We start from the raw sequence: 24,478 nt of genomic DNA, 5'->3' as shown, positions 1-24,478 counted from the left end.
CGTGAAGCTCTCAATTATGCAAAGCAGATGTGACTCTTTGCTGAGGCTGCTTCCTAAGTGGCACCCTGTTCCCTTTATAGTGCACTATTTTTGACCATGGGCCCTGGTCAAAGGTAGTGAACTATATAGGGAATAGGGTTCTATGTGGGACAGAGTGTTTTTATTGGCTGATGTCCCCCCCTTCCTCTTCTTCAGATTGAAGTGGTCCGTAAACTGGCCACCTGTTTCTTCTCCCTCATGGTTTTCCTCTCGGTCTGTAAAGTGTTCCCTGTGGAACGGAACATCGACGACGACTTCATCGCCACCACGCCCTTCTACGCCCAGGTGGTCTACCTCTACCTGTCCATGCTGACCACCAGGCCCAAGTACTACTTCGTCTGGACGCTGGGTGGGTCTCCTCTCTGTTCCCGTTGGCTGATTCTCAACCCCTGTTTTTTTGAAGGGTGCACTTACACAGTCATCGTCATTAACAATGGTTGAAACTCCCTTCCGCCAAAGCTTAAACCATCCAACTCTTTCAGATCCATGACCGAGTATAAAGGGAGAAGGGAGGAGAATATGGATGTAGCCGTTGTCAGTTTTCAATAGTAAATCTCTTTAGGCCTGTACTCATTGATTGACCCTGAAACCAATTCTTAGCCGCAATAATGTCCGTTATTCCATGTTGACAAGTAACCCCTTACAGACTGAGAACAGATGAGCTTTGTAAGGGGGTGAGATCAGTCCGACTGTGTTTGTGTGTGATTGTTTGCAGCAAAGTGTGTGTGATTTGTGTGTGATTGTGTGTGTGTGTGATTGTTTGCAGCAAGGTGTGCGTCGTAGAGAGTATGGTGATAACAAGCAGGTAGAGGTGGGACTCAATTAAACCTTCTCTACACACACACACACACACACACAGAGAGAGAGCACGGCTGCACGGCCTGTATAGCTCCTGTATTGTCCTTCACTGTGATAATATGCTGTTATTAGAATGATAATGTAATTAATGATATTATCATCACTAAGGAATGGTGGACCTTGTGGAGGTACAGTGTTGGGACATGAAACAGACCGGGACTCAGAGGCGTCAGAGCTGTGCACGATAATACTGAGAATACGCCATATAAAGGCAATTTCCCTGCAGTTTGCGGAAAGCACGTTCATGATAAACCGTGCAAATGTCTGCTCAAATGTAAATTACCTGTAAAAGTCACGTGCGATGCGCTTGTTGACAATTCGCCTTTGACTGAATGCCTGCCTGGAGATGGTGTTTCTGAAAGCATGTGTTTGAATTCTGAACAGCTGATGCCATCAACAATGCAGCAGGATTTGGATTCAATGGATACAACAGTGACGGCTCACCACGTTGGGATCTCATCTCCAATCTGAGGATAATGGATATTGAGGTGAAATGTTGAAACATTAGTAGTCTTCACTCATGTCTCAGTATGTTTTCCACAACTCTATCTATAACAATCTACAGTTAATGTATGTATACTGATGTTGTCCTCCTCTCCTTGGTTCCAGTTTGCCACCAGCTTCAAGATGTTCCTTGACAATTGGAATATACAGACGGCACATTGGCTCAAAAGGTACAGAAACCAGGCTTAGTCTGTAATTGGTAAAGACAAAGAGACTTGGTCATAATTCTTTCTGTAATTATTAACATTAGCTTTCTGACACATTGTACATACTATTTAAATGCATTGTAATTACAGTATAGGTTTCAGGCTCTAAATCATTTGTGGATACGCCTATCCTATCGAGGTCTTATCTGTCTGTAAAAGTCTGCCACCTAGTGGAGTCAGGTAGCACTAACAGTCTGCTTTCTCTTACTGAGTATACCAAACATTAGGAACACCTTCCTAATATTAAGCTGCACCCCCTATTGCCCTCAGAACAGCCTCAATTCATCAGGCCAAGGACTCTACAAAGTGTTGACAGCATTCCAAGGGATGTTGGCCCATGTTGACTCCAATGCTTCCCACAGTTGTGTCAAGCTGGCTGGATGTCCTTTGAGTGGTGGACCATTTTGATACACACAGGAAACTGTACCCCATTCAAAGGCACTTCAATCTTTTGTTTTGCCATTGACCCTCAATGACACACATACACAATCCATGTCTCAATTGTCTAAAGGCTTAAAAATCCTTCTCTAACCTGTCTCCTCCCCTTCATCTACACTGATTGAAGTGGATTTAACAAGAGACATCAATAAGGGATTGTAGCTTCCACCTGGATTCACCTGATCAGTCTATGTCATGGAATGAGCAGGTGTTCTTAATGTTTTGTGCTCTCTGTAGTCTGCACACAAGGAAATTGGAGTGGATTTATCAGTGAGAGGTTATTAGGAGGTCTTGCTGTGCTGTTGTGTTTGACTGGCTGGTTGTGTGTGTGCGCAGGGTGTGTTACGAGCGCTGTCCCTACAACCCCACAGCGGCTACCTTCATTCTGTCAGCCATGTGGCACGGAGCCTACCCTGGATACTACCTCACCTTCCTCACTGGCATCGTGGTCACACTGGCTGCACGTGCCGTGAGTACTGTATCTCTCTGAGAGAGAGTGAGATCTCCTAAAACACACTGACACAGACCTCTCCCCACAATTTTCCATCTCTGTCTAGATGCACTAAGCCCTAAACTTTTCATAGGCGTAGATAAAATGTCATGCACCGTACCCACTAAAAATCAATAACATATTTTCTGAATATCAACGATTTCTGCTATTGCCATAACAACAGATATCCTGATGTTCCCATCACAGATGAAACAAAGTGTTCGGGTCATGTTCATCCTGATGTACTTTATTTCTGCATCATTAGTGTTAAGAGAATCAGTCATAGTTAGGCTGCCATAGAGACTCACTGTCCTCTGAAGGTCTGGCCTGAATAAAGCATATTTATTAGAGGCTGAGTCCCAAATGGCACCCTATTCCCTATATAGTGCACAACTTTTGACTAGAGCCCTATGGGTACCCTATGGGTTCTGGTCAACAGTAGTGCACTATATACTGAATAGGGTTCAATTTGGGATGCAACCTGAGTCCAGCTGGACTGCACAGATAACAGGCCAGCCAGACAGACGGATGGAGAGGAGACCGGGCAGGACTCCGGCTAATGGAGCGTCACCTGAGACACTTTGGGACTCACTGAGGCAGACGACTGCTGGTGGATGAGCTGCTGGGAGAGAAAGTTCCATTGGAAATGCATTACTTGACTCTTAATATGCGTCCCAAATGGCACGCTATTCCCTAGTGCATTACTTTTGACCAGGGCCCATGCACTATATAGGGAATAGGGTGCCATTTGGGACACCATTTGGGAGAGAGTTAAGGGCAGTGCAACATATTTTAGATTTACAAGGCTGTTTGTTGTAAACTTAGATGTTCATTTTTTCACTTCTTTTTTTACTCTGAATTCATTGCTTTGGTTCTTTTTTTTCTCCAGATGAGACACAACGTGAGGCCGTACTTCCTGGGCTCGCCTTCACACAAGCTACTGTATGATGGGATCACGTGGGCTGGCACCCAGATTGCCATTTGTTACACTGTGGTGCCTTTTGTGCTGCTGTCTGTCGGGCCCTCTATGAAGTTCTACAGGTGAGTGGCCAGAAACTATGTCTGCATCCCAAATGGCATCCCATTTCCTTTATGGTGCACTACTTTTGACCATGGCCCATATGTCTCTGGTCAAAAGTAGTGCACTATATAGGGAATATCATGCCATTTGGGACATATACAGAGAACAATACTTTACCTCACTCAAGTAAAAAAAAAAAAGCATTCATAGTTTGTTACCTTGGATGGAAGTGCAAGAAGAATTGTGTTTTTGTCTGAACCTATGATTCTACTTATACAGTGACTTTTTGTTATTTTTCTGAGAAGTTGAATGAACTTGTGTGCCTGGTTGTTGCTGAAAAATGTGTACAACACCAAGAGAAATTCCTAGCAACACTTGTTGCTTGGCAATAAGGTTTTCAGATTCTGATATTGATCCCTAAATCATCGTCTCTCGCCTCTGTCCCCAGGTCCTGGTACTTCAGTGTCCACATCGGCTGTGTTCTCCTGGCGGTAGCACTGCCAGTCAAGCCCCGACACCTGCGCCTGAAGGAGGCTCCCGTCTTCTCCCACCAGGACTCCACCTCCACAGATGGCCACTGCAACCAGAAGACCAAAGCCACATGAAGCAGATTCAGAGACCAGCAAAGGTGCACACACACAGAGACTAGCACCAAGGACTGCAGGGACTGTCCAACACATTATTAGAGAGAGACTGTCCAACACATTATTAGAGAGAGAGACTGTCCAACACATTATTAGAGAGAGAGACTGTCCAAGCTGTGTTTTGGAGTCGGACGACGATTCTCATTTGTTCACGTGAGAAGGGATGGATGGACTGAAAGCTTTGGGATTTACCTATTTAGTGCACTACTTTTGACCAGAGCCCTATGGGTCCTGGTCAAAAGTAGTGCACTAGAAAGTGAATAGGGTGCCAATAAAATTTGATTTGGAACGCAGCCCCTACTTTATTATGAGGACTATTGGCTGTGGCTCAGCGGGATGGATGGGTCCCGAATCGATGATGAAATGCCAGTGTTGTACTGTTACTGTATTATGGGAGTATGCAAACTTGCCTTATAACCTTTGTCTCTTTTTCCACCCAGTTTTTTTTTTAGCTTTTGTGTATACTCCTCAAATTGGGTATTCTTGTGTGTGCGGGGTTTCTTACTCAAGGTGAACAGGTTTTAGGATCAGGTGAGAGAGAGTGGAGTGGTTTAAGTTAATGGTGTTATTGTCCAGGTAAAAAGCAAAGATACAGGAAATTAGGACACAAGAACTAAAAGAGAAGGAAAACAAGATAGTGTCCTTGGTCTTTTCACAAAATATGTAGGGTGTCCAACCACTCTGCCCAGAAGTGGGTGAAAATATGTAGGGTGTCCAACCACTCTGCCCAGAAGTGGGTGAAAATATGTAGGGTGTCCAACCACTCTGCCCAGAGGTGGGTGAAAATATGTAGGGTGTCCAACCACTCTGCCCAGAGGTGGGTGAAAATATGTAGGGTGTCCAACCACTCTGCCCAGAAGTGGGTGAAAATATGTAGGGTGTCCAACCACTCTGCCCAGAGGTGGGTGAAAATATGTAGGGTGTCCAACCACTCTGCCCAGAAGTGGGTGAAAATATGTAGGGTGTCCAACCACTCTGCCCAGAGGTGGGTGAAAATATGTAGGGTGTCCAACCACTCTGCCCAGAGGTGGGTGAAAATATGTAGGGTGTCCAACCACTCTGCCCAGAAGTGGGTGAAAATATGTAGGGTGTCCAACCACTCTGCCCAGAGGTGGGTGAAAATATGTAGGGTGTCCAACCACTCTGCCCAGAGGTGGGTGAAAAAAAAAAACTCTTTGGTGATGAAATTTCACTTCCTTATGTTATTAAATACATTTTACCAATACAAATATGATTATTCATGTTCTGAATCGTGGGGACTTTTGCTTTCATATCATTAACATTATAGCCCAAAAGTCAGATTTTGTTACCTAATACGATAATAAGCACCTAACTCTGTTGACATAGTGGTGCTGATTTCTCATCGCTTTTGAGGATTTTACTTTTTGTGGTCCTCGTCTTCAAAGTTGTTTCCGCGTGTCACAAAAAGCAAAATTAGCATGACACAAGCTGAATTAAATGTAAAATGCTTTGAAAAGAAAAAGCTTGGTATACGCTCAGTGCTCCGTTGACATTTCAGAGATATGCTTGCTTTTGGAAGAAATCTTCGATAAAGGACAGGATTTTTGCATTAATATGAAAAGCGTATACTAAAATAAGAAAATACTACATGTCATGTCTCAACATCTATATCTATCTTACCTCTATATTGTTTCATGTCCTCCGGATTCAAGAAGAAAGCCTGTCAGTTTGCCTTAATTCTCGCACAACATCCAGCCTAGCTGACGGAATGCATTTTTTCAGATTTTTGACCCCCCCCCGGCCTCCATTGACTTAGTCACCCTAATTCTGGCCATCCCCCCCGGCCTCCATTGACTTAGTCACCCTAATTTTGGCCATCCTACAATAACTTTTGAATGGATTATGATCGAGGCATGAGGTTTGGACCATTGGTTTTCTTAGAGGAGTATTTACACAATTAATATTATACTGAAGAAAAATATGAATGCAATATGCATCAATTTCAAAGATTTTACTGAGTTACTGTTCATATAAGGAAATCAGTCTATTGAAATCAATGAAATCAATGCCCAAATCTATGGATTTCAGATGACTTGGCGAGGGCATAGGCCTACCCAATTGGGAGCCAGGCCCACCCAATGGGGAGACAAATCCAGCCAATCGGAATGAGTTTTTACCCACATAAGCGCTTTATTACAGACAAAAATACTCCTGACCCGTGGTTACGTGTGGTTTGCGGTGGTAAGGCCGGTTGGACATACTGCCAAATTCTTTGAAACAGTTTTGGAGGCGACTTACGGGAGACAAATGAACATTTAATGTAATTCTCCGGGAACAGCTCTGGTGGACATTCCTGCAGTCAGCATGCCAATTGCACACTCCCTCAAAACTTGAGACGTCTGTAGCATTGTGTTGTGTGACAAAACTGCACATTTTACAGTGGCCTTTTATTGTCCCCAGCACAAAGTGCTCCTTTGTAAAGATCATGCTTTTTAATCAGCTTCTGATATGACACACCTGTCAGGTAAATGGATTATCTTGGCAAAGGAGAAATGCTGACTAACAGGGATGCAAAGAAATGTGTGCCCAAAATTTTAGAGAAATAAGCTTTTTGTGTGTATGGAACTTTTATTTCAGCTCATGAAACATGGGACCAACACTTTACATGATGCATTTATATTTTTGTTCAGTGTATTTTACCCATTGGTCAAAATATGCATTTTTGATTGGACACCCTACAGTATGATGATTCATGGTCTCAACAGGGAAAATTTCCCAAATTACACCCCTTTCCCTACATACAGTAAGTAGTACACTTCTTTTGACCAAAGCCCTATGGTCCTTGGTCAAAGTAGTGCACTGTACAGGGAATAGGGTGCCATTTGGGCAACACCCAAGGACTTACTCCAGACTGTTTGCTTTCACTGGGTGATGTTATTGGCTCACTTCAATGTCACTTCTGTTTTCTTCTGTTGAATGTCATTGTGTGTTGTTATTATATAACGGTTTGACACAATCCAAATCTGAAATGAATGGTTGGATAGAGAAAGTAACCACTGAGGGATTATTAGGGAACGTATCAATGATGATTTAAATCATTTCACAGGTAATTCCATGCTGTGAGAGTAGCTACTACCCCCTTATTCATGAATTGTGTGTGAGCAGTGTGAGACGGGAGATGGTCTAGTATTTCCATGTGTAGAGGTACATTGTGTCATTTCATGTACTTGTTATTTATGTGATTCTAATGGACTCGTGGTATGTTCGACAAAGGTGAAAAGGTGGTGGAAAGGTAGGACAATTAACATAGGATCATGTTGAGCTGGAGGTGAAAGGAACAAAATTCCAGTATTTGTAGACACTGCTTCTTCAGACAGTTCTGATTCTATTTTCATTACGAGGGGAAGTGAAAACTAAACCTACTTTCTTGAGTTGATTGTAAGTTTAGGTAAATATGATCATTGTAAGAAACCTTTGCTTGAGGCTCTGGAGCAAAGAATGGAATGCTCATCATAGTCCCGAGCAGCCAACCCTGCTAATTGTTCATGTGGATGGTTTGTTTTTGTATATTATGTGATTAAAAGATGGATCTTTTTGGAACTTGACATGGTAAGTGTGATATGTAAAAGGTGAATAACTGTGGTTTAATTGTTCCTATTACATTGTTTGTCCCTAGGCTCCACTGCTACCATATGCTGTCGGTTTGACAGTGAGGGAGAGAGACGGCCAGTGGACTAGATTACACAGGAGAAACCAGCATGCTGAGAAGCACATGACAAACATAACTGACTCATACAACCTACATGGCTTAATTTACAAGTCATTGTTTGTTCGGAAACCCTATTTGTTTAAGCCCCGACAGCACTGTTTGAAGGACGTGGAGTCGGCTTGTCCTTCCTCACATAGGCCACTGTAGAATACTCACATAAACTGTGAGTCAGAGCTTGGGAATGTGTTACCTTGGCTTCATACCCCAAGGGAGTAGGCCTATAGCTTTGCACAGGCACCTGTGTCATAAGCAGTGCATATTATTAGATGGCATTGAATATTTCTGGTGGTGGAATGGGCCTATACACTACCCAGGCTATAACAGCTCAGCACCTGCCCTTTACTCTCCTCATAAAATGTTGGACTTTGACCTACCATACAATAATTATTAGTCAGCCTGGCAAAAGGGTTTTGAAACATTATTTTCCTCAACATAACAGCAGCTCCTTCTGCAAATTAAAATATTGAGAATGAATGTGAAACAAACAAGGGGAAATTATAAATAAGAGCAATAACCTGAAATGTGGTAGGCTATATAGAGCAATAAATCCACAACACACCAAGAAGGCTTTGACATAACATTCACAATATTTTCTAGTCCGTTAATAAAATATAATTACTAACGTTGCAGTTTTCGGCAATGGCAAATTCAACTTCTACAGTAATTTAGTAGACTAGTAAACCCAGCATCTCAAAGCGCCACACGTCACAGTTTGTAGGCGGGGAGAAGATGATTTGACGGACAGCGGGGAGGAAGTCACCCTAGTAAGTGCTGTGTTTTTCTTGTCCACTAAAATGGCTGTTGTCGAGGATGGGGACTAGCCTGTGAGCACTACACGCATATAAGGCGAGGATTGAGAAGACAACACCGAAGTGTGGAACATTTATATTCGTTTTATTAAAAGGTATGTCACTGTGAATTGCCGTTTCTCACGTATAAGCATCGAAATGTGCCCTCCTTTGATAGATGGCGTTTGATTGACAGCTCAAGCACATCTGAATGTTATTGTCTGACTGCTTGCTAACGTTAAAAACTGCAGTCGTCTAGCAAATGTCATATTCGCTTTTAAACAGATGTTTAATTATGATCATTGCCATTTTATTCAAAATACTGCAATCAATAATGGTCGCAGTCAGGCACGGAAATATTCTTATTTTTATTTCAGAAGATGTGATATGTCGTGCGATCTAACGTTAAGCTAGCTGACAGTCGATGGTTTAGTTAACATTCGATATGGCAAGCCAAATAAATAGCTGCTAGCTAGATCTAAATGTTGTTGATAATTGAAATGAGCTAGCTATCTTATTATTCACTTGCTAGCTACTGTAACGGTACCAAGGTTGTCCGCTTGTTACGTTGTAGTTCGATAGTGTGCAAGTGCAGCCCACAATTCTGGGCGTTCCTGTATGTGGGCATTCCTTCATCTGCAGGAACGCCTACCCTCGAGCATCCCATTGGTTGCTGCATGAACTCCGTCGTTAACAGAACTGCAGGAAAACCGTGCCTGACAGGCGGGGGCGAAGGACACTGTCTACAGCTAGCTACCGTTGTCACCCCTGCCCTTTCTTCTGTGGGGTTTATTGGCGGCTGGCATCCAACGATATTAGGCATTAATGCCACTTACTGTACTGGAGTGCCCATGCCTCCCTCCAGTCCTAGCTTAAAAATTTACTGACAATTTTTAACCGAAAGAAGTACACTATATATACAAAGTAAATATTTGGCTATTTCAGCCACACACATTGCTGGCAGGTGTATAAAATCGAGCACACAGCCATGCAATCTCCATAGACAAACATTGACAGTAGAATGGCCTTACTGAAGAGCTCAGTGACTTTCAACATGACACTGGCGTAGGATACCAACTTTCCAAAAGTCAGTTCGTCAAATTTCTGCCCAGCTAGAGCTGCCCCAGTCAACTGTAAGTGCTGTTATTGTGAAGTGGAAAGGTCTAGGAACAACAACGGCTCAGCCTCGAAGTGGTAGGCTACACAAGCTCACAGATCGGGACCGTCTAGTGCTGCCCTCGGTTGCAAAACTTACTACCGAATTCCAAACTGCCTCTGGAAGCAACGTCACCACAATAACTTTTAATCTGGAGCTTCCGGAAATGGGTTTCCATGGCCGTGCAGCCGTACACCTGCACAAGCGTTGGCTGGTGTGGTGTGAAGCTCCCCGCCATTGGACTCGGGAGCAGTGGAAACTTGATGAATCACGCTTCACCATCTCGCAGTCCGACGGACAAATCTGGGTTTTTGGTGGATCCAGGAGAACGCTACCTTCCCCAATGCATAGTGTCAACTGAGAAGTTTTGTGGAGGAGAAATAATGGTCTGGGGCTGTTTTTCACTGTTCGGGCTAGACCCCTTAGTTCCAGTGAAGGGAAATCTTAACTTGGCATACAATGACATTCTAGACAATTCTGTGCTTCCAACTTTGTGGCAACAGCTTGGGGAAGGCCCTTTCCTGTTTCAGCATGACAATGCACCCGTGCACAAAGCAAGATCCATACAGAAATGGTTTGTCGAGATCAGTGTGGAAGAACTTGACTGGCCTACTCCCGAGTGGCGCAGCGGTCTACGGCACTGCATCTCAATCCTAGAGGCGTCACTAGATACCCTGGTTTGATCCCGGGCTGTATCACAACTGGCCGTAATCAGGAGTCCCGTTGAGCAGTGCACAAATGGCCCAGTGTTGTCCAGGTTAGGTGAGGGTTTGGCCGGGATAGGCCGTCATTGTAAAATAAGAATTTGTTCTTAACTGAATTTCCTAGTTAAATAAATAAAATAATTGAGCCCTGACCTCAACCCTATTAAACACCTTTTGGGATGAATAGGAGCGCCAACTGCAAGCCAGGGCTAATAGCCCAACATCAGTACCCAACCTCACTAATGCTCTTTTGGCTGAATGGAAGCAAGTCCCCGCAGCACTGTTCCAACATCTAGTTAGAAGCCTTCCCAGGCGAGTGGATGCTGTTATAGCAGCAAAAGAGGGACCATCTCCATATTAATGTCTGTGATTTTGGGATGAGATGTTCGACGAGCAGGTGTCCTCATACTTTTGACCATGTAGTATATAATGAGGGGTTCCGGCAGATTCAGGAATGCCCACATACAGGAACGCCCTGAATTGCGTGCCGCAATTACAACCTTCTCTTGTAGGTAGCTAGTAGCAGGCAATGATTGGTAGCAGCCCCTATTTGTTGAACAAGTCATTTATTTCTACATCCTAATGGTGATGATGATGGTGTAGCCTAATCTAATGCATCTTATCAAAGCAAAAAGCGGTGTCACTGCACACACGGAGTATGCATAAACTATGCATCATTTTGATGTAAATCCCACATTTAAAAACCCTGCCCACTCTAGTTGCCGCTCAACAACTTTGTAAATCGTGGAGTTGAGTTTAGTCAGCAACAACCAAGCTTGCACAGATGTCATTTCTGTATGTTTATTTTTCAGTACTTTTGCTTTGGTACAGAGAAGCACAACACATAAATAGATAGCCCTGTCTGAACAGACAACAGAGACAGTGCAGTAGTTCCATATTTTGACCTATAGCCTAGTCTACTTATCCCTTTTATATTCACTGCATACCACAGATACTGTACTATAGCTGTTCCATCTAGGCCTATATTTGTTGCATACCACAGATAGAAGGGAAGGTCAGGTTCCAACCCTCCTCATACTAGGCCTACATCATATTAATGAAGTTACCAATACTAACTGCTGATGTAATAAGGGCTTTATCAAATATTTTTGATATTAGTCTCTAGGTCAGTGGTGCTGCTGGCCTATATTGAGCCTGTTTTTCTCCACTGTTCCCTGTCCTCTGAGCATGTGCCAGAGAGGCTGGGTGGTACCTCATCCTCATGCATAATTCAATATCAGCAGCCACTGCCAGGGGGAATAGCCTAGTCAATAAGGCTGGCCAGGACCAGTGTATGTGGAGGCATAAATTGCAGAGCGAAGAGACAGCAGGCAAAAACAACCCACAGAGAGAACACTACTATTCCCATAGGTAAGATTGCTCGGTTGTGTCAATGTAATTATTGCGCTATGTCCTGTCTGTATGCGACAGCCGACAGGTTAATGGCATTGGCAGCAGTGCAGCACACGGCGATGTGTTTTGATGTTTAGCTGCCTTGCCTCCACTTTCTTTTCTTTGTGGCTGCTTTCAGCTGTTGTGTTGCTGCAATAGGTAGTGACGTGACGTGGAATGCTGGAGGGCTTGTGCTGCACTCTGCTCTGTGGGGATGGAAGGAATGCTTTTAACTGGCTGTCAGCCTGCCGACAGGACCAGGCTACTTAATCTAGTCATTCTTTTCATGTCACACAGAAGGGGTTTGTTTTTGTGGCTTGACTGACCGACGCCCACACCCATGTTAAGGTCATAGGCTTGGCTGGCTGACTGAATTGTAAGCTTATATTGTCTGTGCTTGTATTGTGTTGGATAGGAATGTAGTTACTGTCCTAAAACGGGCCAGTTTTCTAGAGGAACACATTATGGATGATGATTAATAAACTTGAGTTAATGGTTACAGGTAGACATCACTTAGCCAGCTAGTCTATAAATCTGTCTCAAAGAGCCTGTGTGAATAGGTGTAAATATGTGATTATAAACTGGGTGGTTAGAGCCCTGAATGCTGATTGGCTGACAGCCATATACAACGGGTATGACAAAACATTTATTTTTACTGCTCTAATTACTTTGGTAACCAGTTTATAATAGCAATAAGGCACCTTGGGGGTTTGTGGTATATGGCCAATATACCATGGCTACGGGCTGTATCCAGGCTCTCCGTGTTGCGTCGTATTTAAGAACAGCCCTTAGCCGCGGTATATTGGCCATATACCACGCCATATACCACATTAAGCCTTATTGCTTAATTCTTTGCAATACATTTTTGGTTATATTTTTATGCCATTGGTGTTTACGTATGAATTTATAGTATGACCTAGGCTAAAATATATATTTTAACTATGCCATAAACAAATGGGTAATTACAATGCAATAGCACTTTATATACCCTAGCGCCAATAACAGCAAAGCACAAAAAAAACCAAATTAGACTAGCTGCCATTTTGTGTGCCTGTAAAATAGGAAGAAGACTGTGTGTACACAAAGCATTGCCAAGAAGAGGCTATTCTCTGAGTGAGAAGATAAATACTGTATATGTCAGACGATGATAGCAGCCAGGAGGCCACTAATAAACCAAATATCTCTTTCAACTCGCTGCTGTGGCTGCCTGCCTAGGTGACAATCCTGTCCCCAAAGCAGTGAGTGAGTGGCACATTGAAATCTGGCGCTGGCTTAATTCTCTGAGTCTGATGCTCTTTAAATGTCAGGAGATAGCTAGGCCCACACCCCTGTGCTGCAGGAGCCAGATAGCACTGGAGTGAGTCGACCGACACCCACACAGTAGTCGACCCACTTGCTGGTTGCCAGGGTCAGATAACTAGGCTATGTCCTCTGTTCTAGCTCTTTCTCACACATTCACTGTTTCATACTGATTTTTAATCAAACTCCAAATATAGCATAACCTAGCCTTTTATAAATGAAAGTTAGCCTATAACTAGTGAGGGAAAAGCATGTTTTTTGCTGTTATTGGTGCAAAGCTATATAAAGTGTCTATTACAATGTTGTTAGCATCCCATGCCTTCCCACCAATGTTATCCCACCCTAACATCCCTTCTGTCCTGTGTCTCTCCCATAGAACTAGGGTGAGTAGAACGGAATCCCCAATCAAGTCAGTGATGCCATAATGTGTGGTTTGGCAGCCATTTTGTGTGTGCCCATGCCATAGGTAAAGTGTTAGTAAAGCGTTCTATTTCCATGATCTCTCCCCATGCAGGTGCTGTGGTGTTGAGGGGAAGTAGCTGCAGCCATGGACACCACCACCTCCATTAAGATGACCACTCTGGCCATCCAGAACCTCTTCGGCTACGTGGAGGAGGAGAACCTGGCAGCGCTCAAGGCCCACCTGGACAAGTTCAAGGAGGTGGACGGCAGGAGTGACGTGAGTATCCTCATACTATCTAATAGGCCTACAGGTATACTAATCTATCTATAGTTATTATATATAGGTTGCGTCCCAAATGGCACCCTATCCCTTATATAGTGTGCTACTATTGATCAGAGCCCAATGGGCCCTGTTCAAAAGTAGTGCCCTATATACGGAATAGGGTGCCATTTGGGGGACACAGTCTAATAAAGGTGAAATATAGCTTAGAGAAGCGTCTGTTGAAGATAAATGGGAAGATTGGGTCTATTATTGTACGAAGAAATATTGTTCATTGTGTTTCTAGTATGTCTTTCAAAATGCATGCCTTTTTCCTCCCTCCCTAACAGAATGGTCAGACACCCCTGATGCTGGCTTCGGAGCAGGGCAGTATTGAGATTGTACAGGAGCTCATCAGGAGAGGAGCCAATGTTAACCTGGATGATGTGGTATGATAGATGGATCATAAACCCTCTCCGTCTTTGTTCCCGTTCATTTCAAGGCCGTTGACTTCATTATAACAATCATCATGAACGTGCCAATCATTGTGAACTCTGCCTGATGTCTCCATGGTAACGGTAGACACCGTTGTCTCCATGGTGACCGGTGTGATGTGCTATTCTCTCTCCCTCAGGACTGCTGGTCTGCTCTGATCTGTGCTGCTAAGGAAGGCCATGTAGAGGTGGTGAAGGAGCTGTTAGAAAGCAGTGCTTACATAGAGCACCGAGACATGGTGAGATACCTGTTTGATTGGCCACAACCCCTAAGTAATAGCAGTGTTTTGGTTGTTTAATTGGCTACGGTACCAGTCATTCCAGGGTTTATCTTCATTTTTACTATTTTCTACATTTAGAATAATAGTGAAGACATCTAAACTATGAAATAACACATGGAATCATGTAGTAAACAAAAGTGTTAAACATATCAAAATATATTTTATATTTGAGATTCTTCAAAGGTATAGAATGCATTTAAATTAACAGGTGTGCCTTGTTAATTTGTGGAATTTCTTTCCTTAGTGCATTTGAGCCAATCAGTTGTGTTGTGACATGGTAGGGTATACAGAAGATAGCCCTATTTGGTAAAAGACCAAGTCCATATTATGGCAAGAACAGCTCAAATAACAAAGAGAGACGACAGTCCATCATTACTTTAACATGAAGGTCAGTCAATCCGGAAATTTCAAGAACTTTGGAAGTTTCTTCAAGTGCAGTCGCAAAAACCATCACGCGCCATGTTGAAACTGGCTCTCACGAGGACAGCTGCACGAAAGGATGTCCCAGAGTTACCTCTGCTGCAGAGGATAAGTTCATTAGTTTTAACTGCACCTCAGATTGCAGCCCAAATAAATGCTTCATAGAGTTCAAGTAGCAGACACATCTCAACATCAACTGTTCAGAGCAGACAGCGTGAATCAGGCCTTCATGGTCGAATTGCTGCAAAGAAACCATTACTAAAGGACACCAACAAGAAGAAGAAGAAGAGCATTGTTTGGGCCAAGAAACACGAGCAATGGACATTAGACCGGTGGAAATCTGTCCTTTGGTCTTATGAGTGTGATGAGATTTTTAAGACGCAGAGTAGGTGAACGGATGATCTCTGCATGTGTGGTTCCCACCGTGAAGCATGGAGGAAGAGGTGTGGGGGTACTTTCCTGGTGACACTGTCTGTGATTTATTTAGAATTCCAGCATGGCTACCACAGCATTCCGTAGCGATAAGCCATCCCATCTGGTATGCGCTTAGTGGGACTATCATTTGTTTTTCAACAGGACAATGATCCAACACACCTCCAGGCTGTGTAAGGGCTATTTGACCAATAAGGAGAGTGATGGAGTGCTGCATCAGATGACCTGGCCTCCACAATCACCCGATCTCAACCCAATTGAGATGGTTTGGGACGAGTTGGACTGCAGAGTGAAGGAAAAGCAGCCAACAAGTGCTCAGCATATGTGGGAACTCCTTCAAGACTGTTGGAAAAGCATTCCAGGTGATTACCTCATGAAGCTGGTAGAGAGAATGCCAAGAGTGCAAGCTGTCATCAAGGCAAAGGGTGGCTACTTTGAAGAAAATCAAGTATAAAATATATTTTGATTTGTTTAACACTTTTTTGGTTACTACATGATTCCATGTGTTATTTCATAGTTTTGATGTATTCACTATTGTACTACAATGTAGAAAATAGTAAAAATCAAGAAAAACCCTTGAATGAGTAGGTGTTCCAACTTTTGACTGGTACTGCATATTATACTGTACAATCTCAGCAGCGCTTACATAGGGCACAGGGACATGCTGAGACACTCAATAAGTTAAACTGGCCACAATCAGTAATAAGCTATAATGTTTTGGTGATTGTATGAACTTGATTTCTATGCTTGTTCCAGTCCACTTCAGTTAGTGTTTTCAATAAAAACACAGAGCTATTCAATGTACTTGAAGGTAGTGTAATATGTGCAGGAATGTGTTTGTGTACAGTAATTGATGTTGTTCTGTAGGGAGGCTGGACGGCCCTCATGTGGGCTGCCTATAAAGGCCGCGTGGAGGTAACCGAGGTTCTCCTTGAGAACGGAGCCAACCCCAACACTACTGGGCAGGTAATGGCAGTCAATCAAATAACTATTCATGTCATATTACTCACACGGTTAATGGCGTTCCTATACTTGTCATTCATAAACCCTCATGGCTAAGGAGATGCAGTACGTCACATCCCCATCTATCCAGCCATTGACTAAGTGCCTCTGACTCTCTGTCTTCCTCATCAGCAATACAGTGTGTACCCCATCATCTGGGCAGCAGGCAGAGGTCATGCTGAGATCGTCCAGGTCTTGCTGGAGAACGGAGCCAAGGTCAACTGCTCTGACAAGGTGAGACAACTGATTGGGACGCATGGCTGGGCAATGCCAACATTTGGGTTTATGGTGGCCCACTGGGTTAGTGGTGCCCCAGTTTGGCCAGAAATAGGGACCTGTGCCAGTATGGATAACCCTGTGTGTCTTTCTCTCTCAGTATGGTACCACCCCTCTGATCTGGGCAGCCAGGAAGGGCAATTTTGACTGTGTGATGCACCTGCTGGAGAATGGAGCCGATGTCGACCAGGAGGGGGCGGTATGTCTCTACGCCACAGAAATACAATATCATGTTAATGAACAAACATTCTAATGAACAGATATTCTAATGAACAGGCATTCTAATGAACAGACATTCTAACGAACAGGCATTCTAATGAACAGACATTCTAATGAACAAACATTCTAATGAACAAACATTCTAATGAACAGACATTCTAATGAACAGACATTCTAATGAACAGACATTCTAATGAACAGACATTCTAATGAACAGACATTCTAATGAACAGACATTCTAATGAACAGACATTCTAATGAACAGACATTCTAATGAACAGACATTCTAATGAACAGACATTCTAATGAACAAACATTCTAATGAACAAACATTCTAATGAACAAACATTCTAATGAACAGATATTCTAATGAACAGACGTTCTAATGAACAGACGTTCTAATGAACAAACGTTCTAATGAACAACCGTTCTAATGAACAGACGTTCTAATGAACAGACGTTCTAATGAACAGACGTTCTAATGAACAGACGTTCTAATGAACAAACGTTCTAATGAACAACCGTTCTAATGAACAGACGTTCTAATGAACAGACGTTCTAATGAACAGACATGTTAATGAACATTGTTGTTCTGCAGTCTACACCTCTCACTATATTACCTGTCTAAAGTCATAGAGAAAGGCTCTGTACTTCTGTTTCTCTACATCTTCCTCCAATCTTCTCCCTCCCCCTTGTAGAACTCGATGACAGCTCTGATCGTGGCAGTGAAGGGAGGTTTCCCTGAGGTGGTGAAGGAGCTTCTGAAGAGGAACCCTAACGTCAACATGACAGACAAGGACGGCAACACAGCCCTGATGATCGCTGCCAAGGAGGGCTATACTGAGATAGTACAGGACCTGCTGGATGCTGGCACCTACGTCAACATACCAGACAGGGTGGGCTAGGGAGTGCACACACAGATTGTGGATTATAAGTGCTGTATTGAGATGTGGATGTTGTGTAAGCTGTGTGCTGACCTGTGTGTGTGTGTGTGTTGTACAGAGTGGAGACACGGTGCTTATCGGAGCAGTGAGAGGAGGACATGTGGAGATAGTGAGGGCTCTGCTGCACAAATATGCTGACATAGACATCAGAGGACAGGTAGGGAGTCTGACGCCTGACTACTCATATAATATATGTGTGTATGTATTCCATTTAGCAGATGCTTTTATTCAAAGTGATTTACAGTTATGCGTGCACACATTTAATTGAACCCACTATCATGCTCTACCAACTGAGCTACAGAGACCCATAACTTGTGTCCCAAATGTCACTCTACTGCGTGTATGTATAGTGCACTACTTTTGACCAGGGCCCATAGGGCTCTGATGAAAATGAGTGCACTACATAGGGGATGGGGACACAGACATTCAATATTACATTATTGATGACAGTAAATGCAATCCACCTCACCTTCTGCAGGACAACAAGACAGCCCTGTACTGGGCTGTGGAGAAAGGCAACGCCACCATGGTGAGAGATATCCTCCAGTGCAACCCCGACACAGAGACCTGCACCAAGGTGAGAGAAAACACCGTACAGTAAATCTAACCATATCTCAACTATCACCAGACGCACACACACAGTCACCTATTCTATTTCAACAGCTTTCTCACCTGTTTTTATGTGGTCTGATGTCAGGATTTAGAAAGCCCTCTGATCAAAGCTACTAAGATGAGGAACATTGACATAGTGGAGCTTCTGCTGGACAAAGGAGCCAAGGTGTCTGCTGTGGACAAGGTACACCTCTTTTACGTCTATACCCATATAAAGCATTTTATAAACTGGGTGGTTCGAGCCCTGAATGCTGATTGGCTGACATACTGTGCTGGCTTGGGTTTTTTCTATCCACATGGTCCTTTCTAGCACAGTTTCAGAAACTATGTTGGAAGCGTAACCAGGCCAGTCTAGTACAGCTCGGCTTGGTTACTTAACATTATAAACTGGGTGGTTTGAGCCCTGAATGCTGATTGGCTGACAGCTGTGGTATATCACGGGTATGACAAAACATTTATTTTTACTGTTCTAATTACGTTGGTAGCCAGTTTATAATAGCAATAAGGCACCTTGGGGGTTTGTGAAATATGGACAATATACACTCCATGTTGCTTCATGCATAAGAACAGCCCTTAGCCTTGGTATATTGGCCATATACCACACCTCCTCGGGCGTTAGTGCTTAAATATTTTCACGGAGTGTACAAAACATGCTCTTTCCATGACATAGTTTTCACCTGGTCAGTCTATGATCCCTAATTGATGTCAATCAGTGTAGATGAAGGGAAGGAGCCATGTTAAAGAAGGATTTTTAAGCCTCGATAATTGAGACAAGGATTGTATATGTTTTTCATTTTGAGGGTGACAGATTTAAGAACCCTGGGAACGGGGTATGGTAGTAGGTGCCAGGCGCACCGTTTTGAGTTTGTCAAGAACTGCAACACTGCTGAGTTTTTCATACTCAACAGTTTCCAGTGTGTATCAAGAATGGTTCACCACGGGCCTCCCGAGTGATAGAGGCGTTACTACGGTCCCAGGTTCATATGCCAGGCTATGCCACAACCGGCTGTGGTCGGGAGTCCCATAGGACAACGCACAATTGGCCCAGCATTGTCCGGTTTAGGGGAGGGTTTGACCGGTTGGGCTTTACTTGGCTTATCGCACTCTAGTGACTCCTTGTGGCGGGCCGGGTGCCTGCGGGTTGACCCCTGATGCCAGTTGAACTGTGTTTCTTCCGACACATTGGTGCAGCTGGCTTCCGGGTTAAGCTGGTGGGTGGTAAGGAGCACGGGAGGCGGACAATATTTCAGAGGACGCATGACTCCACCTTCGCCTCTCTCTCTCTCGGGGAGTTGCAGCGATGAGCCAACATTGAAAAAAGGGGTAAAATACATTGTTTCACCACTAGTGATGAAAATGTTTGTCAATTTTGTTGCCGACTAACCAACGGCCATAAACTGGTGAACAAATGGTTAAATTAATTCCAAACAGTAAAATGAAGTGACCAACAGAAAATACTATGCATGGAAGGAACTGACATTTTAAAAAACATGTGACAATAGCAAGCCTATCCTCTCAAATGATTGAACATGCAACTACTGTAATGAAGCTGAGAATGCAGGACACCACTACTCTAAAAGACACACCTGATGCCCTCACCTGACAGAGATGAGAGAAACATGAGAGAAGAGTGTCCGTGGTACACTACATTTACGAACGGACAATCTGACAATGCTATGAATTTACAAACACTCAGAGCACACTCTGAGCGCTCTCTGGCACTCCAGATTAAATTTACAAACACACCCGAAGTCGTAAAATATCTAGCTAGTAATTTGTTTTGCTGACAAGCTAGCGAGAGGTTGCATAGCAACATTATCAACTTCCGGTCGACAGGTGAAGCGCTAGTACGCTCAACTGGAAGCATAATGTTTTTTTACAGTATACTTAAATAGTATGTAAATACTAATTAAGTATGTATTATACAGTATGTTAGTATGTGTATTCGAACACAGCTTTTAGAAATATTACATCTACATAAATATTCAGACCCTTTACTCAGTACTTTGTTGAAGCACCTTTGGCAGCCTCAAGAGTTCTTGGGTATGACGCTACAAGCTTGGCACACCTGTATTTGGGGAGTTTCTCCCAATTTTCTATGCAGATCCTCTCAAGCCCTGTCAGGTTGGATTGGGACCGTCGCTGCACAGCTATTTTCAGGTCTTTCCAGAGATGTTCGATATTTTTCAAGTCCGGGCTCAGCCGTTCCTGCGTTGTCTTGGCTGTGTGCTTAGGGTCGTTGTCCTGTTGGAAGGTGAACCTTCGTCTGAAGTCCTGAGCGCTCTGGAGCAGGTTTTTATCAAGGATCGCTCTGTACTTTGCTCCGTTCATCTTTCCATCGATCATGACTCCCAGTCCCTGCCGCTGAAAAACATCCCCACAGCATGATGCTGCCACCACCACCACCATGCTTCACCGTAGGGATGGTGCCAGGTTTCCTCCAGATGTGACGCTTGGCATTCAGGCCAAAGTTTTCAATCTTGGTTTCATCAGGCCAGAGAATCTTGTTTCTCATGTTCGGAGAATCCTTTAGGTGCCATTTGGCATACTCCAACCGAGCTATCATGTGCCTTTTACTGAGGAGTGGCTTCTGTCTGACCACTCTACCACAAAGGCCTAATTGGTGGAGTGCTGCAGAGATGGTTGTCCTTCTGGAAGTTTCTCCCATCTCCACAGAGGAACTCTAGAGCTCGGTCAAAGTGACCATCATGTTCTTTGTCACCTCCCTGACCAAGGCCCTTGTCCCCCGATTGCTCAGTTTGGCCGGGTGGCCAGCTCTAGGAAGAGTCTTGGTGCTTCCAAACTTCTTCCATTTAAGAATGATGGAGGCCACTGTGTTCTTGAGGACCTTTAATGCTGCAGACATGTTTTGGCACCTTCCCCAAACCTGTGCCTCGACACAATCCTGTCTCAGAACGCTACGGACAATTCCTTCGGTCTCATGGCTTGGTTTTTGCTCTGACATACACTGTCAACTGTGGGACCTTATATAGACAGGTGTGTACCTTTCCAAATCATGTCCTATCAATTTAATTTACCACAGGTGGACTCCAATCAAGTTGTAGAAACATCTCAAGAATGATCAATGGAAACAGAATGTACCTGGGCTCAATTTCGAGTCTCATAGCAAAGGGTCTAAATACTTTTGTAATTATTTCTAAAAAGCTTTGTCATTGTGGGGTATTGTGTGAAGTGATTAATGAGGAAAACATGTTTTATTTAATCCATTTTAGAATAACGCTGCAACGTAACAAAATGTGGAAAAGGGGAATGGGTCTGAGTGCTTTCCGAATGCACTGTACATACAAGGGTGAAAGTAGATTTAATTTCTTACTGGTACGGGACACTCAAGTGCGCGCATGCATTTTTTTAAATAGGCCAACTCTAAAAATTACAGGGTGGCCATCTCTGCTGACGCTGACAAACAGATCAATAAAAACAATGTTGTCTGATCCATATAATCGCCCTATGAAAAGGGGAGACGCAAATACAATATGACGTCCATCTAACCCGGAGGAGGAAATGATTGTCCAAAAACAAACGAAGTAGCATTGACCCAATGATAAAGACAGTGAATATGCACACTCACCAGGGTTATGGCCGATGTTCTCCGCTAGTGCCAATTAAGTTAAGAATATTGATAACTAAAAGACAGATTGGATTGTTTTCATTGTTATCAATAGCGATTTTGCTTTCCAAAACGTTTTTCCGCAATTTATATTTTTAAATATTGAGATATGCCTGGCTGGGTCTCTCTGCTTTTGACAGTCGCAACTCAACAAACATCTATTTGGTATTTGCAAATTGTGGGCTATGCTGTTTAAAACAATCCACTTGTCTTTTTTATTTTATTTTATTTTTTAGCTAATGATCCTCTGTGGCCAAATCATGCTTTCTCATGTAGTAGCCTATTTTAAATGATTGTATTTATTTCAGTATAGACAGGATTAGGCTAATTAGGCTAAATAATTTTGGCAATTTAATTCAATTTACTTTAGGGAAAGCTTTGCTTCCTCTAGCTTCACGGCACCTGTGCCTTTTAATGTGGTATAAACACAACTAGTCATGATGTATTCATCTGATTTGTCAAACACTCACTTAAAACCTCTACGGGATTGGTGTCCCCCCCGCAGGATGGTTGAGTTAACGTAGACTAATGTGATTAGCATGAGGTTGTAAGTTACAAACGTTTTTTCCCAGGACATAGACATGTCTGATATGGGCAGAAAGCTTCAATACTTGCACTGTCCAATTTACTGTAGCCATTACAGTGAAAGAATACTATGCTATTGTTTGAGGAGAGTGCACAGTTATGTGTGTTATATTAATAAACCAATTAGGCACATTTGGGCAGTCTTGATACAACATTTTGAACAGATATGCAATGGTTTATTGGATCAGTCTAAAAATATGCAGATACACTGCTGCCATCTAGTGGCCAAAATCTAAATTGTGCCGGTTTCTTTTTTTCCTTTGTATTATCTTTTACCAGATCTAATGTTTTATATTCTCCTACATTCATTTCACATTTCCACAAGCTTTGTGAAATTGTTACATTTCAAATGGTATCAAGAATATGCATATCCTTGCTTCAGGTCCTGAGCTGCAGGCAGTTAGATTTGGGTATGTCATTTTAGGTGAACATTTTTAAAAAAGGGTCTGATCCTTAAGAGATTCAAAGGTGCTCCTGTTGGCTTCCTGCGCACATTCTTTCACTCACAAAATAATTTAAGCATCCAAACCCCAACAGTGCGCTGTGCATCTGAAATTTGTTGAATGGAAAGAGACATCAGTTACAAAACACCTGCAGGTATTGTAATGACATTCTGTGATTGTCATTAGGCCTACACTTGTAACCTGAATTGATGCACGGTTGTCCACGCGCGCCTCGGTCTCGGCCACTCATGTCCACGTGCGTCTCGCCTCTCATCTCCACTTTAACTCAAACCACAGTGGAACGTTTCATGTGGCTGACATGCAGTAATGTTAAATAATGGTGTTATAGCCTAATGGTGTAATAGCCTAATGGTGTTATAGCCTGTTTTTTTGGGCATGTTGTATTAATTGTGATATGTTTTACCGGCACGGCGTACCCCCACTATTTATTTTGCCAGGTACTGGACCGTACTACCTTACTTTCACCCCTGTATATATTTAAATTCAGCAAAAAAAATAAATGTCCCTTTTTCAGAACCAAATAACTTCACAGATCTTCAATGTAAAGGGTTTAAACACTGTTTCCCATGCTTGTTCAATGAACCATAAACAATTCATGAACATGCACCTGTGGAGCGGTCGTTAAGACACTAACAGCTTACAGACGGTAGGCAATTACGGTCACAGTTATGAAAACTTAGGACACTAAAGAGGCATTTCTACAGACTCTGAAAAACACCCAAAGAAAGATGCCCAGGGTTCCTCCTCATCTGCGTGAACATGCCTTAGGCATGCTGCAAGGAGGCATGACTGCAGATGTGGCCAGGGCAATAAATGGTAATGTCCGTACTGTGAGACGCCTAAGACAGTGCTACAGCGAGACAGGACGGACAGCTGATTGGCCTCGCAGTGGCAGACCACATGTAACAACACCTGCACAGGATCGGTACATCCGAACATCACACCTGCAGGACAGGTACAGGATGGCAACAACAACCAGGAACACACAATCCCTCCATCAGTGCTCAGACTGTCCGCAATAGGCTGAGAGAGGCTGGACTGAGGGCTTGTAGGCCTTTTGTAAGGCAGGTCCTCACCAGACATCACCAGCAACAACGTCGCCTATGGGCACAAACCCACCGTCGCTGGACCAGACAGGACTGGCAAAAAGTGCTCTTCACTGACAAGTTGCGGTTTTGTCTCACCAGGGGT

The 24,478-nt window shown here is 43.4% G+C and overlaps 2 protein-coding genes across 8 annotated transcripts in view; both read left to right on the top strand.

The window, feature by feature from the left end:
- Window positions 1-5,318, top strand: part of LOC110529444 (membrane-bound O-acyltransferase domain-containing protein 2) — a 75,119-nt gene extending 69,801 nt beyond the window's left edge. The window contains exons 8-14 of one of the 2 annotated variants that reach the window (XR_005052780.1): window positions 196-388; window positions 1,282-1,385; window positions 1,507-1,571; window positions 2,382-2,514; window positions 3,425-3,576; window positions 4,005-4,240; window positions 4,297-5,318. Coding sequence is in view for 1 of the 2 variants with exons in the window: in XM_036984827.1 (XP_036840722.1) it covers window positions 196-388; window positions 1,282-1,385; window positions 1,507-1,571; window positions 2,382-2,514; window positions 3,425-3,576; window positions 4,005-4,161 (804 nt within the window). In the remaining variant the exon portion in view is untranslated. Of the gene's footprint in view, window positions 1-195; window positions 389-1,281; window positions 1,386-1,506; window positions 1,572-2,381; window positions 2,515-3,424; window positions 3,577-4,004 lie in introns of both variants that reach the window. The other variant, XM_036984827.1, reaches the window with a different exon arrangement.
- Window positions 5,319-8,670: 3,352 nt separating this feature from the next.
- The window catches only part of LOC110529441 (kinase D-interacting substrate of 220 kDa B), a 52,159-nt gene continuing 36,351 nt past the window's right edge, over window positions 8,671-24,478 (top strand). For 4 of the 6 annotated variants that reach the window (XM_036984823.1, XM_036984825.1, XM_036984824.1 and 1 more), the window contains exons 1-11: window positions 8,671-8,834; window positions 13,784-13,948; window positions 14,281-14,379; window positions 14,565-14,663; window positions 16,425-16,523; window positions 16,692-16,793; window positions 16,936-17,034; window positions 17,753-17,950; window positions 18,057-18,155; window positions 18,477-18,575; window positions 18,696-18,794. In XM_036984823.1, the coding sequence (XP_036840718.1) occupies window positions 13,817-13,948; window positions 14,281-14,379; window positions 14,565-14,663; window positions 16,425-16,523; window positions 16,692-16,793; window positions 16,936-17,034; window positions 17,753-17,950; window positions 18,057-18,155; window positions 18,477-18,575; window positions 18,696-18,794 (1,125 nt within the window). In that variant the 5' untranslated portion in view covers window positions 8,671-8,834; window positions 13,784-13,816. Of the gene's footprint in view, window positions 8,835-11,810; window positions 11,950-13,783; window positions 13,949-14,280; window positions 14,380-14,564; window positions 14,664-16,424; window positions 16,524-16,691; window positions 16,794-16,935; window positions 17,035-17,752; window positions 17,951-18,056; window positions 18,156-18,476; window positions 18,576-18,695; window positions 18,795-24,478 lie in introns of those variants that run through there. The other 2 variants (XM_036984822.1, XM_036984826.1) reach the window with 2 other exon arrangements.

The sequence above is a fragment of the Oncorhynchus mykiss genome, chromosome 8, assembly GCF_013265735.2.
Source record: "Oncorhynchus mykiss isolate Arlee chromosome 8, USDA_OmykA_1.1, whole genome shotgun sequence".
Taxonomy (NCBI): Eukaryota; Metazoa; Chordata; class Actinopteri; order Salmoniformes; family Salmonidae; genus Oncorhynchus; species Oncorhynchus mykiss.
The sequence above is the reverse complement of the archived record's forward strand: the minus strand, read 5'-3'. Positions and strand labels throughout refer to the sequence as shown.